General features: G+C 41.6%; 3 protein-coding genes across 23 annotated transcripts in view; 2 read left to right on the top strand and 1 right to left on the bottom strand.

Moving 5' to 3' along the window:
- The first annotated feature begins 153 nt into the window (after nt 1-153).
- ngs (notochord granular surface) lies at nt 154-4,767 on the top strand. 2 transcript variants are annotated; one of them, XM_044168302.1, is made up of 11 exons: nt 154-768; nt 1,144-1,309; nt 1,578-1,727; nt 1,904-2,023; nt 2,155-2,250; nt 2,752-2,886; nt 3,090-3,200; nt 3,273-3,383; nt 3,527-3,651; nt 3,830-4,174; nt 4,297-4,767. In XM_044168302.1, exons 1-11 carry the CDS (start codon nt 572-574, stop codon nt 4,298-4,300), a joined length of 1,560 nt encoding a protein of 519 aa, XP_044024237.1. In that variant the 5' UTR covers nt 154-571; the 3' UTR covers nt 4,301-4,767. The 2 variants fall into 2 exon arrangements, with proteins under 2 accessions (XP_044024237.1, XP_044024236.1); XM_044168301.1 differs by having other exon boundaries at nt 155-768; nt 4,292-4,767.
- A 65-nt stretch (nt 4,768-4,832) lies between these two features.
- pgm3 (phosphoglucomutase 3) lies at nt 4,833-10,968 on the bottom strand. Its single transcript, XM_044168303.1, has 13 exons — nt 10,812-10,968; nt 9,939-10,147; nt 9,451-9,635; nt 8,922-8,989; nt 8,664-8,797; nt 8,345-8,540; nt 7,568-7,725; nt 7,397-7,480; nt 7,222-7,320; nt 6,968-7,087; nt 6,711-6,833; nt 5,619-5,792; nt 4,833-5,525 (listed from the first exon to the last, which is right to left on the bottom strand). Coding segments are annotated over exons 1-13 (1,641 nt in total). The 5' UTR covers nt 10,813-10,968; the 3' UTR covers nt 4,833-5,435.
- A 495-nt stretch (nt 10,969-11,463) lies between these two features.
- Nucleotides 11,464-15,809, top strand: part of LOC122862710 (clathrin coat assembly protein AP180-like) — a 30,442-nt gene continuing 26,096 nt past the window's right edge. For 4 of the 20 annotated variants that reach the window (XM_044168300.1, XM_044168296.1, XM_044168294.1 and 1 more), the window contains exons 1-2: nt 11,474-12,133; nt 12,250-12,527. In XM_044168300.1, coding sequence (XP_044024235.1) covers nt 12,398-12,527 — 130 coding nt within the window. In that variant the 5' untranslated portion in view covers nt 11,474-12,133; nt 12,250-12,397. Of the gene's footprint in view, nt 12,134-12,249; nt 12,528-15,809 lie in introns of all 20 variants that reach the window. The other 16 variants (XM_044168288.1, XM_044168280.1, XM_044168279.1 and 13 more) reach the window with 10 other exon arrangements.

Raw genomic sequence — 15,809 nt, 5'->3', positions numbered from 1 at the left:
CTGAATGGAAGTCTTCCGCATTTTTGTTCCGCCTTTAAAACTTCAAAAGAAAGGTTTGATTTTTTTTTCAACAAGTATGTATGGCTGTTTTCTTATTTGAAATGTATGTTTTCATAATTTCTATTGGGGAAAAAATGAAAATGATAGATGGAGTGGATGGAGGGACGAATGGGTGGGTGTGTGGATTGACAGACTGATGGATGTGCTACAAACACACTATGAGCAAAACACCTAAAGAAACATTATAAATAAATGTACAGCAGTATGTTCAGTTAATGTGTTAACACACATTCGATTAAATTAGCCTATACAGGTAAGTCAACAGAGAATTTCATCATTAGGCTTAAAAATCAATAAGATTCTTTCAACCGCCTATAATAAGTAAGCCTAAATTGACGAAGCCTTGATAGATGTTTGTAGGGACATTCACCCTTGGGCTGGGAAGGTTCAACATTCCTCTGTAGTGTTTAGGGAAGGGCTGAGGGTATAAAGATCCCACTACAGACCAAAAGATGTGAGTGACTAGTTCCCAGTCTCCAGTTGAAGTTGCAGAAGTTACAGGAGCGTCAACATGAGCCGCAGTCCAGAGAGGATATCTTCATACCGCCGGCATTTCGAGGGCACCTTGGCCGCCCCTCCAGCCTACCAGCTCCGTGTGTCCAGTCCCTCTCCCACCCGCAGGGAGACCCGCCACCGGTCGGCCAGCTTCACCCGGAGTAGTGGGACGATGGGGCGCAGGGCCATCTCAAATAAGGGTCGCATGACCAGGTGAGTCACCTGTCACAGTGTTGACCTTATTCCCATTCACTTGTATTTTGATTTGTTTTTTTTTAAGTGTGCAGCAAAATTAAATCCTTAATTCTAAACCACTAAATTTATGATCCGAGGTTTTCATGATCCCAATAGCTTTAATGGGAGATAAATCCCATTGTTATTACAGTGTGAGTACATCATGGGTGTAGATGTAGGTGGTTTAAAGAGACTGTCCAGGAAAACCTCAAGGAACATGAATCCCAATGATCTCAGCCAAGATTATCAGATGAGTCTAAATTGTCATAAGTGCATATGAATGTAAAGTACCATAAACCATAAAATCTTAACTATATGCACCTACTGGAAACTCTTTTCTGGTCCTGTCTACAGTAGTGTGAGTATGGGAGCACTGTGCTTTGGTATGTCCATTGGACTCGGGCCAAAACTGGACCTGGATGCGGCTGCAGCAGAGAACCAGGCCTTTATGACGACTCGAACCAATGAGAGGCAGGAGATGGTAGCCCTCAACGACCGCCTGGCGGTGTATATTGAAAAGGCAAGAGGACCAACCACACACAGACACACATTTGTTCATGTATCACTCCTTAAATGCCGCACAAATCATCATCATTTTCATTTCTTGACATCTGATCTTTGCAATCTGACCCTTTTAGGCTTTTTCCACCCTGAACTCTTTGAGTCTTTAGCCCATAACTTTTTTTTCAAGCAATATAACACAAGCAATACAAGCATGAAATATACTGTGATTACTTTGTTTTTGTAATCATCAGGTAGGTCTGTGTCTCCTGTATTTGTTCATATAGGTGCGAACCCTGGAGTCAAAAAACAAGCTGCTGGAGGCTGAGATTGAGGCCCTGAAGAGCCGCCATGTCAGACCATCAGGCCTCAGGCAGCTGTACGAGTCTCAGTTGAAGGATCTCTACAGGGTCGCCGAGCAAATAAGAGTCCAGAGGGTGAGGGAGGTCATATCTCCTGACCGTAACATATTTAGATCATGGTTTGTTGTGACTAGTATAGAAGCCAGGTGTGGTTCAAAATGTGGTAACATTGGTGCTCCTTTTCACCCCATTATCTGCTGCATTTTCCCATTTAACAAACTGTTTGATCATCGTATATCTGGGCTGTACAGGATATGTCTTTGGCAGCCAAGGAGGCAATGTTGGGCCAGTTGGATACGTTGAAGGCCAAATATGATGAAGCTGTGGATGCCAGGAAAAAGACGGAGCATGACATTGAGGTTCTCCGTCCGGTAAGAAACAGCAGAAAGTCTTTACGCAATTTCGAGTTTAGTAAGTTTCTGAAAGTCAGTGGAAGGCTTACGAACAGAATTGGCTTTTATTTCACCAAACTGCTCAAACCTTATGCGGTTCAATGTCCCAGGATGTGGATAGAGCAACCTCAACACGGATTGCGCTGGAGAAACAGCTGGAACACCAGGAGGTTGAGCTGGCCTTCCTGCAGAGAGTTCACAAGGAGGTAATGTATCTTTGTCTGTCCACCCGTCCCTCCATCTACAGCATACTGTGTGTATGAGTCAGTGGCTGCTGGCTGGCATGCCTTTCATTTTATCATTAATGGTTTAATGGGCTGGTAATTATTGCTATGACAGGTTAAATCGAGACCTTATTGATGGATAGCATGAGTAAGACCGTAAACATGGCAATTATCAGTATGGTGTGAAGGCTCACAGGAAGCTAAAGGGGAATGTTGTGACTAACTTGTGGTGCAGAACCTTCCTGAATAACGTACCCAAATGTTTGCATATTACTTACCCATATACCAGATCAAATACTGTTTCCATGTATTTCTAAAATCATCTTTTATATTTCTGAGTTATATTATCTAAGAAAGTAATATAGACCTGGATTTCAAACTTATCAACTTAAACTTCAAACTTTGAGATACAGCCCACACAGTGTTTTAGTGCTGCATGTATTGCTATTCTTCTAACTCTGGTTGTTTGTGATCCACTGAAAGGAAATTGAGGAGCTGATGCAGCAGATCTATTCAGCAACCTCCAAGGTGGACCTGAGCTTTGGCCTCCCAGACCTCTCCTCTGCTCTCAGACAGATTCAGTCTCAGTACGACAGCATTGCCGCCAAAAACCTACAGGTAGGGTGCAACACACATCATGTTCACTTAAACACTTCTAAAGCACAACAGTCTTATACTGTATCTTCAGCATTACTGATGTTAACAACACACATGTGATCGTGAGTGTTTGGGTTATAAACAGCATGTAAGAAATACTATTGTAAGGCTATACAAAGCAGTGATGATCTAGTGAAACACTGTTAATGTTCGTTCTTCTCCAGGAACTGGATGCTTGGTACGGGTCAAAGTTCCAGGACCTGAGCAATGCCTCCACCAAACACGTTCAAAGTATTCGAAGTGTGAGAGAGGAAATCGCAGGCTATAAGAAGGATGTGAGTAAGTTTTTCTATTCTTGTTTATGGTTACTACTACAACTCCTAAGCTGTGTGTATGTGTGTGTACAGATTCTCAACAAGGAACGTGAATTGGATGCACTTAAGACGAGGAACGAGTATTTGGAGGCTCAGATTCGTGATGCAGTGGAAAAATACAAGAAGAAGGAGGACGACTTACAGGTAACTGACATGATGTGCCATTGCATTTACTGATATCAACACTCAGGCTGTTCACACAGTAGGATACACATGACATTTTCTAGTCATTCTCTGCCCAGAAACTCCTTAAAATAAAGCTATTCTGTTGTATTCTATTGCAACAGGAGCGTATAGAGGCCATTAAGCTGGATCTGAAGGTAACCAAGGAGAAGATCGCTCTGCTGCTGCGGGAATACCAGGACCTGCTAAATGTAAAGATGGCTCTGGAGATTGAGATCACCACCTACAGGTGAAAAAAACATAACCATGCCATTTCCACAGTACGTAAACCTGACTTTCACATTTAGTAGAAAAATATAAGATGGGGCAATGGCACGGAGGAACCTTGTGTCACTACACACAGGTTATTTTTTGTTTTGTATGCTGCATTCATTGTAACTTCACTCCCCTCTCTTTATTTGTCTCAGGAAGCTGATCGAGGGGGAAGACAGCCGTCTGAGCACCATGGTCGGAAACCTGTCCCTAACAGGAGGCCTGCATCTCACTTCCAGCGCTAGTGTGCATGCAGCCTCAGCCTCAGCCTCAGCCTCAGCCTCAGCTTCAGCCTCAGCCTCAGCTTCAGTCTCAGATAGCTCAGCCCCTGCAGAAACTTCAAAACTAGATGTTGCCCCCGGTGACACGACCAGTAGCGGGGCTGAGAAAGCTCCAGGTACTGGAGCCCGGGTGGAGGTGGCCTCATCAGACACCCAGACAGACGGTAACTTAGAGGAGCAGGCAACTGAGATGTCTGAGAGGAAGACTGTCATCATCAGGTAGAGGGTGACTTTACATAAACATTTGTATTTTGTTCTCAATCAGACTCTCTTACTGAAAGTCAACTGATACAGTAAATTGTCTTATTTCTCTACTTGTTGCCATTTTTCCCCCAGAACAGTTAAGACAGATGAAGACACTTACGAGAGCGACACACAGGAGCGCACCATCACCATTTCTGGAGCAGCGGACGACACAGAAGAAGAATAGACCATTTACCTACCACAAATATCTCTGAGCGACCTATATGCTAACTATTGCTAACTATATGCTGTACTCCAATGTTTCATGTCATGTTATTCAGGTTCTTTCAATTTTTTGAAAATCCTAGAATTCAATATTGAATTTAAGAGAAAACACACTGTACAGCAGTAACAGGAATTCCAACTCGAGCAGCATGTGTCCATTTTAAGGATTGTGTTTATCCTCCATGGAGACTTTACATTAAGAATGATACACACTGTGTCCCGTCACTCTGCTCTGCCTGCTCCTAACTCCCTGTCAGCCTCACACTGCCTTTCTGCGCTTTTAATCCTCCTGCGTGTCTGGAACCCGTCTTTCAAAGTAACTAAATAAACAGCAAGCAATCGTAGTTGTGGTTTTCATTTGAAACAAAAGAGTCATAACACTGAAAAATACACACAATTACAAAGACACTTTTCTCTTTTCCATTCTTTATTTATACCAAAGCAGCAAAGGCTTTCCAACATTCAAGGGAAAGTACAATTGCTACAACTCCCCTCATGTAAACGTGTGATTGTTCTGATTGCACTGTTCAAAGAAAGCAAAGAAATTACACAGTAACTGTTCAAAAGATTCTATTTAGTAGGAAGTTACATATTAACCTAAATTTAATTGAACTGTAAGTAAAACCTTCTTAATTAGTGTGTGAAGATGACTGATGTTTTGATTATTTATATGTAGTGAAGTAGCTTATTCATATTACATAGAAACCCATAGTTTACAGGCACAAGGCAGCCTGTTTGAGATACAATAACAAGCCAAGAGTAGCATTACTCAAAGTAGTATAAAATCCCCTCATTATCTCCCCCAGTGTGTCGCATATCTTCAAAATGACAAATACAAAGAAAGAGAAAAATAGAGAAAAGTACCAAGGGCAATTAACAGTACAAAACAATATGGCACCTCACCGAAAAGAAGCAATTCTGATAAATTACAACTTTAGAAAATTACGTTATTGACGGCATTCAAAAAGCACAGATTGATCGATCACTGTTGTGTGATTCAGTGTATGTGTTTCTAGTGCAATGGTTCGGGTTCACCCCCGACTCCCCCAGCGAGACGATAAACTGCAAGGCTGACTTTATGTGCCAGGGCATCAGCGCTCTCCTAAAACACAAATACAATACCTGTATGTATCAGGGAATAAAAGCAAAGGACAGAAAAATGTCCAGAAGAGGACCGACCAAAAGAAATTCTCACCTGTGTTTCTGCCTCAGCGTAAACTCTCACCACGTCCTCGGTGCCGGAGGGTCTCACAAAGGAGCGGGCCTGTCTGTACTGCTTCACTAAACTGTCGATGGCCTCCTGCAGTCCTGCTGGGCTAATCGCCCGTCTCTCTGCATCTGTTGTGTCTATCACCCTGCGGTCCGACACCTACAGAACAAAATCAAGCACAAATACAGCTATCTGTAACTGCTAATGCACAATATATTCGTGTGGAAGTGGCAACAATGGGAGTACAGATTATGCACAAAATAGCAAAAGAGGTAAATTTAAAGTAACACCCAAAACTCTGCTCTCTGAAGTCTTTGAAAGTGTTCTTGAGCTAGACACCGAAACCCTACCAGGTCTAGGGTTGCTGCAGTCACAGGCATAACAAATTGAAGCACTTTTTATTATTGGTGAAATATAAAGACTCATAATGTTTGGGTAAAACATGCTGTTGGTCCAAATCAGACAAAGAGGCCTAAATTCTTGCTTATGAACTTGTCAAGTCAAGAAATCCCAATGAAGCTGTAATTTAAAAAGTGCTATTATATAAGTATATCTATCAGAAGCAGCTCTTCGGGCCTACTCATTAAACTCGTCACAATATTTTTAAAACATCAACAAAAAAATGCTTCAAATATATCCATTATATTTTAATACTAAATATTTTCCCAAAAATTCAAGGACTTTCAAGGCCTGCCGGGACCCTGAGGTACGCTGCTTTGCAGTAGCCCTTGTGCTTTGAGAGGGGCAAAGAAAAACAATTCCCCTACAGAATTAACTATCAGAAATATTATATATTATAATTAATTGCCTAACTTGACAGTACATGCACAATTACGTATATTATTACATACTTACATACTTATCAACCGGTAAATCCACTTTGTACTTTACACTTATTTTAATTTTCTACTTATATCCACTTTGTACTTAATTTATCCTGCCTGTATTATAGTGTATAATATTTTGATTTGCTTAGAACTTCTATTCCTGTGTGCACTGACGTGATAGTGAGCTGCTGTAACAAAAGAGTTTCCCCTCGGGGATCAATAAAGTATTTCTGATTCTGATAACGAGCACCTTGACTTTGAGCTGCCTGTTTGGCAGGTCACTGTAGATGGCGTCCCACTGCTGGATAGTCATACCCTTGATGGCTAAAATGGCTTCAATCAGCAGCATGTCAGATATGGCATCACCTACAGTCTTTAGAAGATAAAAGCACAGAAAACAGATCAGAACTGTGGGTGAGCGTAATAATAATCAGAACTGCGAGTGAGTGTAGTAATAATGCTGCTTTGCTTTAACGGTTCAGTGTGCGTTAGCGTGTGTGAGTCCACCTGGTTGATGACGTTGGTAGTGTTCTGCAGCAGGAGGGCCGCTCTCTTCTTCTCGTCTTCGGTGCTGGGGTTCTCGGCTAGCTGCTGGATCTTCTTTTCAGCTGCCTTACTGAACAACACCTGACCACAACGCAGACACATCATGACACACAATGTTAGGACCTGTATTACTAATTCATTAATGGCACCAGATAAACCACAACATTGACGCAAACTTTATGTGACCCGTTTAAGTGTGTGTCTGATCTACTCACAGTTCCATGACCATTGGCCTCGAAGTACACACCGATATCAAACTCCTGGGCTGCATGATGAAGGTGTTTCACTCCAGTTTTAGTACACCTCACTATTACCTAAATCACATGAAAAGGTGTGAACTTATTTATATAAAAAAAAAGGAATAAAAGAAATGCACTTGTGTTTTCTCACCTTCATAGTATCTTCCAGATAGTGTGTTGAGCTTCCGTTAGCATAAGCGGTTTGCACCACTGCTATCTTCAAGTCTAGACTAGCCTGTATGAACAGAAACAAAAACTATTTACTAAAAGTTTGTGTATGTGAGCCTGTTTATTGTTTTCGTGTTTCCATCTGAGAGCATACCTGTGTGAGCAGCTCTTTAAGGAAAGTGCTGATGAGAGTAGCAATTTTGTCTCCATCCAGCAGGTGAAACTGTCCTTCAGAGTCAGTGTAGTAGTAAACTATTCGGTCAGCATCACCATCAAAGGAACAGCCACGCTCCCCTGGGTTCATCTTAATGCCTTTACAGAGAGAAGAGGACACAGAGATGCAAGATGGAAGTGGTCAAAACAGCTTCTATCTTTCTAATGTTTAAGTTTTCTCTTGGTCGCATATGTTTACTTGGCACTTCTCTAACAAAAGCTACATTTATAGGGACACAGAAATTGGCCCAAAGGTTTCCCCCTGTAACACTCAGCTCATTGTACAGCAGTGTAGATGCAAACATCAGCAAAATACTGAAATTATAAGGCAGATGTCATATGAAGTGAGTTTAAGACCAAATATTTCATTCATTATTTTGGCAATTTGCTGATTAACAGTCTCCATCTTGTGGTCAAACATTGCATCTATGATTTCATATTAAATAAACCACAGAAACAATATATCATATCTACTGTTTCGTTGTCACTCTATTTATACTATAGTAGAAAAGGTTTCAGTCGTAGTCATCTGGACACTGTTTTCAGAATCAAGACGTTTCCGCTCCCATCCGGAAGTCATTCTCAAATGTATACTATACTTAGTAAGTAGATAAAAGGTATTTTCCTTTTTAGACAAATCATTTCCTACTGCACCTTTCTTTACTGTTTGAACCATATAAAAATACTGAAAAGTACTGTTTAGAAAGCACAGTCGCACCTGCTGGAGGTTTTTGCTGCACTTTGACAAAGTCAGCCCCACACTGGTGGTTGAGCTTTCCTTTGCTGCCATCGTTGAACAGGGATATATGCAGCTCCTTCTTCAGGTGACTCTCCATCTCGCGCACCTTTAGAGCCCCAATACCGTTAGCACCGTCCACAGAGAGGTGCTTCTGGTCATCTGTACAATTGGACGCCTACCAGAGAGAAAAAGATGGAGGGAAGGAGAAGGGAGTGATTTATGGATGGATGGATAGATGGATATATTGCAAAAACACACAAACACACCCAAATTTACAGGACACACCCTGTTTTCTTACATTCTTTGTGAGCTGAATGAAAGCTTGGCAGAGTTTGTTATAGTATCCTTCCACTGTGGCTTCTCCATATTTACCCTGTGTGTTCTGACAGCAAACCATGTAGTGGAGCTGTGGTGTGGTCACCAACCCATAGTCTGGTGAGAGTCAGAAGGCAGATAAAGAGCAAGACAAGAAGAAAAAAAAGTACAGAAATTAATACAACTAAGTAAGTAAACAAATTCATTTAATATGAGGGTATACAAGTTTAACTAACCCCACCTTTTCTGTGACCACCGAGTGCAGATACTCCATCCAGTACTGCCTGTGAAAGGCTGACACTGCTGCTTCTATAGTTAGAGGACACAGGTATTTTTTAGTCTTTTATTATACCTTTTTAATGTAGAGGGAAATAATTTGCTGTCACAGTAAGAATTAATAATAATAATAATAAATAATAATAACATTTATTTATAGAGCACTTATCAAAACAAAGTACAAAGTGTGTGACAGAGAGAGAAATAGAATGCCACAGTGAATGATAAAATACATAAAAACAATAAAATAAACAGATAGCTCAGATAAGATCAGGATCTGCTTTCTGATAAAAATGGGTTTTGAGAAGCGACGTAAAAGCAGACACTGACTCAGACAACCTCATTTCTTCAGGCAAGTTGTTCCAGAGCCTCTGGGCTCTGATGGCAAAAGCTCTGTCCCCTTTGTTTTCATCCTGGAGCTCAGGAAGAAACAGAAGACCCCTGCCTAAAGATCTCAAACTACATTAAACAAGAAATTACTTAAGATCATATACCTGGTGTCTTTGCCCACAAACACGTTAGCCTCCTGGCTCATGTTTACGGCCTCCTTCTCTATAACATCCTTCAGAGCAGTGAGCAAATCGTCCTGTTCAGCATTGGCCAGCTGGGTGGCGTAGCCCTCCCATGTTGGTGTTACCATCTCCCCCATGGGGTCAATCAGCTTCACCCCGTTGTCCTCCTACACAAGTGCAGATATAAAGAGAGAGACAGGAGGAAGAAGGGGAGAATTATGATTATGATGTCTTTATAGGGTGGTTTAAACTGGTAGGATCATATAAAACGAAAGGGAGAGGTGGAACCTCACACTTTTCCATAAAGAGTATGAAACAACATTATGGGGTCAAATAAACAAGGTGAAGACTGGAATTATTAAATGTGAATGCCAAAATAAAACCAATAATCTAAAATATCCTCACAGAATACAAACTAAATCATAGATCTACGGCTAGACTCAAGGAGACGTTCATAATCCCTTTCTCACCTCAGGGTTGTGTGACGCAGTGATCATGACTCCGATGGTGGCTTTTGTCTTTTTGGAGCGGAGAGCAGCCAGCAGTCCCATCCTGAACATGATGTGGTCCAGCTGTTTGGCGTTGGTCCTGAAACCAGCGGTGCCATACTGCAAAACCAACCCTGCAGGTTTAGGGTGCAGACTGGACTGCTTTGATACTTCTTGAAACTGGGCCATCACTGAAACACATTACAAAGACATAACAAGCAGACCAGTCAGAGGTGGAAGAAGTATTAAGGTGCTTTACTTAAGTAAAAGCAGCAATACAACAATGTAAAAATACAGAAGCATAATTAACAGTACAGAAGTATAAGTAAAAAGTGCTTGTTATGCAACAGAATAACCCCTGTCACAGTTATATCATCATATTAGGGGTTTATTTTTACTTTATACTACTACTATTATTAAGAAGCACTCTAACGTCGTATCTGGTGGAGGCTCGAGGCTGAGCGAATTTTGACTGATTTATACAGAAAATGGTGACGCTGAGAAATCTATTGAGATTTTTTTAAACATAGCCTACAGATGAATTAAAACATAATGAACATGTCTTTATACGGGCAAAAACTCCTACTGAAAACAACGCCTAATAGACCAAACTGTCATATAAAATGTGAAAGGACAAAGAGGCAAAAGAGGGCAAAGTTTGCAGCAAATTACAGCAGCAGTTTATCGCCTACAAAAGATATAAACTCAATAAACTGAACCATATCTACTGAATGACCAATTAACTAGCTGAAATTGCATTAACACACAGCACAAACTGGTGCTGCCAGCGCTAAACGTAAAAGACAAACCGAAGTTATACTTGTAAGCGCATTAAGTTGTCTTAAATTCACTTACTGTTTTGTTTTGTGGATGATTATTAATGAAGTGTAGTCAATGCAACACTTCCTGTTTCTCCGGCACACTTCTCTCTCCTTCTCGTTGACGACGTGGCTACAGTTCCGTGTACGTCACATGACGCAAATACGCTCAGCGTGCCTGCGATTTTCTCCATGGATGAATTTCCCCCATTATAGTACTCTGATGCAGAGACGCCATAAAAACACCACAACCAAGCCAAATGACTATATGAAGTTAGATTTATTCATTTTATTAGTTAAATGCATGTTCTTAAAAATAAAAGGCTGCTTATGCTTTTAGAGCACTTCCGGTTAGATCAATTTTAGGCACAAATATCTCCAAGAAATGCATTAATACACAATTTTAGGCCCATATAGCGCAAATATGGAGTCTAGGCACATTTAAAACTGCTGTTTGTTCTTGCCTTAACAGTATTTCGGGCCAAAATCTAAACATGTCGTGACATATTTGGGCATATTAGAGGGCCTGCTTATATGTCACAGAAAATATTTCACCTTCATCATCTGTCACTCTGCATGATGTGCGTGCAAACCTGTGTGATGAATAGCACACATGCAGCAGCACATAAGCCACAGTCACGCTCCTATATTAACCCTTTGGCGCAGAGTGGGAGTTTCTGTACAGTGACCCCCATGTCGAGAGACGTGCGGTGCGGAGTGTGTAATCCAACCCTATCCAAGCACCCGCTGGGGGAGGAGAGTCTAGATTGACATATCGATAAGCCAAAAATAAATAAATAAATAAACAAGCGACAAGGGGAAGGAGAAAAGAAAATTCCCTCTGCCTTTTCCTCTTCCACAGCATCTTGCGCTGCGCAGTGTTGGCGACACCACCGGGGAGCGGTGCGCATTTTCTGTCGATCAGAGGGGAGGACCAGAGCGTCTGAAGCGGCACTTCTGAGCCGAAACGGACACATCAGAGAGGAAAGAAACACTGCAATCTGACAACCCAGTGGGACATTGCGGGTTCTTCACTTATTTTGAGAGGTGTTTTTTTTTTAATGCACTGACGCGGGAGGAAAGGCAGCCAAACCTGATGCCCCCTCCAAACGGGATATTTGACCGACCTATGGAGTGTTGATTTACGTTCCGTCATTTTCCAAGAATACTTTTTGGACAATCAGAGCTTGCACCGCATTTTTCATCGGCCTGTTTTTTAAGTAAATTGCTGCGGGCTGAGCAAATAGCTTTCATTGCCGGTTGCGTGTTACATAACCGAGTGGCATTAGCTGTCCAAGGTGCTGAACTGAACGGTCGGAACCTATAACGGGACGAGCCGAGGGGAATTCACAACCTTGCGTAAGTGTCCTCATGTCACCGCGCATATTATCAACGTGACCGCACGATTTGATGCAAAAATAACGTTTATGTAGTGGTTTGTGCTTATTTTGTATGCTTTTTTTCCGCCCACACAGAAGGTCACAGGCCTATCAACCGGGGAAGAGGAAAGCACGGGATCCTCTCACTGAACCACCGGGAAGCCGCCGGGTTATATTCATATATTTTTTTTCATCGTCCCGTGGTGAAATACATTCCTGAGGTGGTCGATTCAACGGAGAGAAAATGTCGGGGCAAACGCTCACGGATCGCATTGCCGCTGCGCAATACCAGCTAACGGGATCAGATATGGCCCGGGCTGTCTGCAAAGCCACCACTCATGAAGTGATGGCGCCCAAGAAAAAGCACCTGGAGTGTAAGTGTAGTCCTTCTTCCTCTTCCCCACTGCATGGGCTGGCTTTATAGGGCCTAGGCTAACAGGCTGCATAGGCCTACACCATACACATCCACCCAGACCACATGCCACCACAGCCACAAGAGCTATCATATAATTATGACCAGTCATTTTGTTAATTCACTTATATTAAAAGGGTGTGGCGCCATAATGAACTGTAGCCAAGGCATGACCCCTCTGGTGACCCTTTGTGTCAGCCTCCAGTAAAGGTAATGGAAACCCAGAGAGAGAGAAAGAGAGAGCAGGAGCGAGGGAGGGAGAAAAGGTCATATTTTAAAGAAGACTGACAAGTCATTCCCAGAAGAAGGCCATTTAATTTCCCTTCTCTGTGCTCCTGCAAAGCCACTTTACTTAACTTCACATTGAAGCTTTACTGTAGCAGAACTGCTGAAGGCCTGCGAGTCTGGATACTGAAGGAAGTTCACATGTCATGTGCACACATATTAAATTAAAATGTAAATTCCAAGCTAGGATGCTGTCTGAACTACATGCAAAGAGACCTATTTGGGTTTGTCTATCAGTGAGTTTAGGCTGGTATAGGGCCATAAAGTCACAGCTGAATAAAATTATCAAACCTCACAGCTTTATTGACATATCTACAGTTGACAGCGGGGGCCACCTTATGACAAATCATGATTAATCACTGTCATCTACTACAAATACTGAGTCAGACCAAAGCGGTGGTGTGGCACTGCATACAGATGACTGGTGGTCTGATTGGCTTTACATGTCCTTTTTTTAATGTCTGTGTCTGTGTCTGTGTGTGGTCGCTGGGCAGGTCTGGTCCCTGTGTCTTGGGCTAGGACCTTATAGCTTGTGATCCGCTCCCCTGCTGAATAATTGAATAATCAGCCAATGACTGCCTTGCATTATTTACACAGCCAAATGTGACAATGCTAATGCTAGACAGCACAAGAGATCATCGCTTCCTCACTCTCTGCTTTGTCCGTGTGTTTGCTTTCTGTGTGTCTTTAACTTTGGACTGTACAGAGTTGGACTTGTGTAGCTGTTGAGCAAACTGTCACTGGTACAAGTCATCACCTCTTTCTCCAACTACAAGACACCGCTTCTATTGGCCTCTTGATACACTCCAGACATGTGGAAATATCCTTATACATTTTATCATAAGATGATCCAGCAAGATACAGTGTATACACATATGGACATGCTGTCTTCCATGAGGTTATGCTGTATCCATTTCTAGGGCAATTCAACAAGCCTCTTGTATGTAGGCCACTGTGCTTCTCTTGCATGTGTATCTTGGCTGGAGGAAATTCCTAACCTAAAAAAAGCTGAAAAAACATTTCCACTCAGACCCACAAGACTTTTATAGAAATGGACAAAATATACTCAAACGTTGATTCATTTCTTATGTCTTGGTATAGTTTAGGCAAAAAATAGTAACACATAAGTCAAATACTGTAAGTAATTGCAAAGTAATCATTGAAAAGTACAAGGAAAGGCCACCTAAATAAGTAGCTATCTTTCAGCATGTTTACAGTATTTGATGATAGATATATCTAAGCCAATAGGTCGTATTTATTCCTTTGTCACAGTGACACAAGTATGTGACCCTTGGGGTGAACGTGGGTGTGTGCTGTTGGTGGTGCTGGTGGTGGTGCAGTGCAGTTGCCATGGCAACAGATTGAGAGTGTCAGGGGATGGCACTGTGAGGACAGAGGGAGATTGTGAGGAGGAAGAGGACAAATGACAGGTCTGTCATCTCTAGAGTGCATGAGACAATCATAATGAGTGTATGTTTCTCATTCTTCTCATAATGAGTGTATGTTTCTTTAACAAAACGAATACACTGAATGATGAGTGTTTCTGAATGTATTTGTAATGGTGTTGCATTACAAATGGTGATTGACTAAACATTTATTCTAACAAGTGGACATCACTGTCTTCTGATTGTACATGGCAAATTATAAAAGATGAACATCCTGAAGAAGAAGCAGATGTTGCACATGTGCCTTTTGTCCCATGATTCAACTACAAAATAAAAGCTGCAAAGGTATGTGTGCAGGACTTTCCTCTATATTGAGAGCAAACGTCTCACTTTCTTTTGGCTTTGATGCCTGTATTTGATTTCTTTCTTTTCTTGAAAATGGAGCCCACAGTGCAGGTGTCAAAGGAGTGATATTTCTCATTATTGGCTGTAAAACACTCTACTGAATTTCATATTCCAGTTTATTTAGTTGTGCACTGTACATAGACACAGTAGATGTAGTGAAAAGAACAGTGGAGGGCATGTGTTACAAATTTTTAGAGAACATGTGGTCCATGCAAGGTCAACTAAAAGAGTGGAGTTCACTCAACACCAAAGGCAGTAGGTTTAAATTCATCTGAGGTCATGTTGAAAATACACTGGGTGTAGAAATAACTATTTTGAAGAGTGGAATCAACATACTGACCTGAACAAGAAGCTGATGACCACATGTATATGAGCGAGTAATATTTATGTCACATGACCTTTAGATTATGTGTCCAGTCTATAGTATGATGTGTATATGTGAGTCACTGTTGCTGGAGCCACAGGTAGCATCTCTGGTTGTCTAGTCAAAATTAAACTAATCACAGGGCTGTAGTTCTTAACGGAATGGTTAAACTTTTTTGTGAAATTACTCTTATTGGCTTTCTTACTGAGAGATGAGAAGATCTATACCACTCTCATATGTGTCCAGTAAATATGAAGCAGTTAGCTTAGCCTAGCATAAAGACTGGAAACAGGGGGAAACCGGTAGCCTGGGTCTGTCTTAAGGTAACAAAATCCACCTACCAGCACCTCTAAAGCTCACTAATTAACACGTTTTATCTCTTTAATTTAATCCTGACAAAAACTGATGAGCTGCTGTTTTACAGGGGGTTATGTACCAGACTATGTTTTGGCAGGGAGCAGTAACTTCCTGAAGTATTGTCGTCATCGTGAGGTATAACGTGTTAATTAGTGAGCTTTAGAGGCACTGGTTGGTGGATTTTGGTACCTTCGCACAGCTGTTCACCTGTTTCCAGTGTTTATGCTAAGCTAAGATAACCGGCTGCAGCCTTATATTACAGATATGGGAATGGTATTGATCCTCTCATCTATCACTCGGCAAGCAAGCAAGTAAGTGTATTTCCCAAAATGTCAAACTATTGCTTTAAGATGTTTCACCACTCATACAAGAATCCTCATCAGTTCTGCCAAGTGGTGGGGTGTCCCAGGCATTTAAAGACCTGCAGGTTTTTTACACCATGATGTCA

This window comes from Siniperca chuatsi, linkage group LG16, assembly GCF_020085105.1.
Source record: "Siniperca chuatsi isolate FFG_IHB_CAS linkage group LG16, ASM2008510v1, whole genome shotgun sequence".
Lineage (NCBI taxonomy): Eukaryota > Metazoa > Chordata > Actinopteri > Centrarchiformes > Sinipercidae > Siniperca > Siniperca chuatsi.
The sequence above is the reverse complement of the archived record's forward strand: the minus strand, read 5'-3'. Positions and strand labels throughout refer to the sequence as shown.

Bases quoted from the DNA above. Each gene is read 5' to 3' on its own strand.
- ngs (XM_044168301.1), top strand. From the start codon at position 572: ATGAGCCGCAGTCCAGAGAGGATATCTTCATACCGCCGGCATTTCGAG. The intron at 1,310-1,577 runs GCAAGAGGACCA...TTGTTCATATAG, and splicing joins TGGCGGTGTATATTGAAAAG to GTGCGAACCCTGGAGTCAAA. The intron at 1,728-1,903 runs GTGAGGGAGGTC...TGGGCTGTACAG, and splicing joins AGCAAATAAGAGTCCAGAGG to GATATGTCTTTGGCAGCCAA.
- pgm3 (XM_044168303.1), bottom strand. The intron at 5,793-6,710 runs GTGCTCGTTATC...TTTGTTCTGTAG, and splicing joins ACAGGCAGCTCAAAGTCAAG to GTGTCGGACCGCAGGGTGAT. The intron at 5,526-5,618 runs GTGAGAATTTCT...TTTGTGTTTTAG, and splicing joins ACGCTGAGGCAGAAACACAG to GAGAGCGCTGATGCCCTGGC.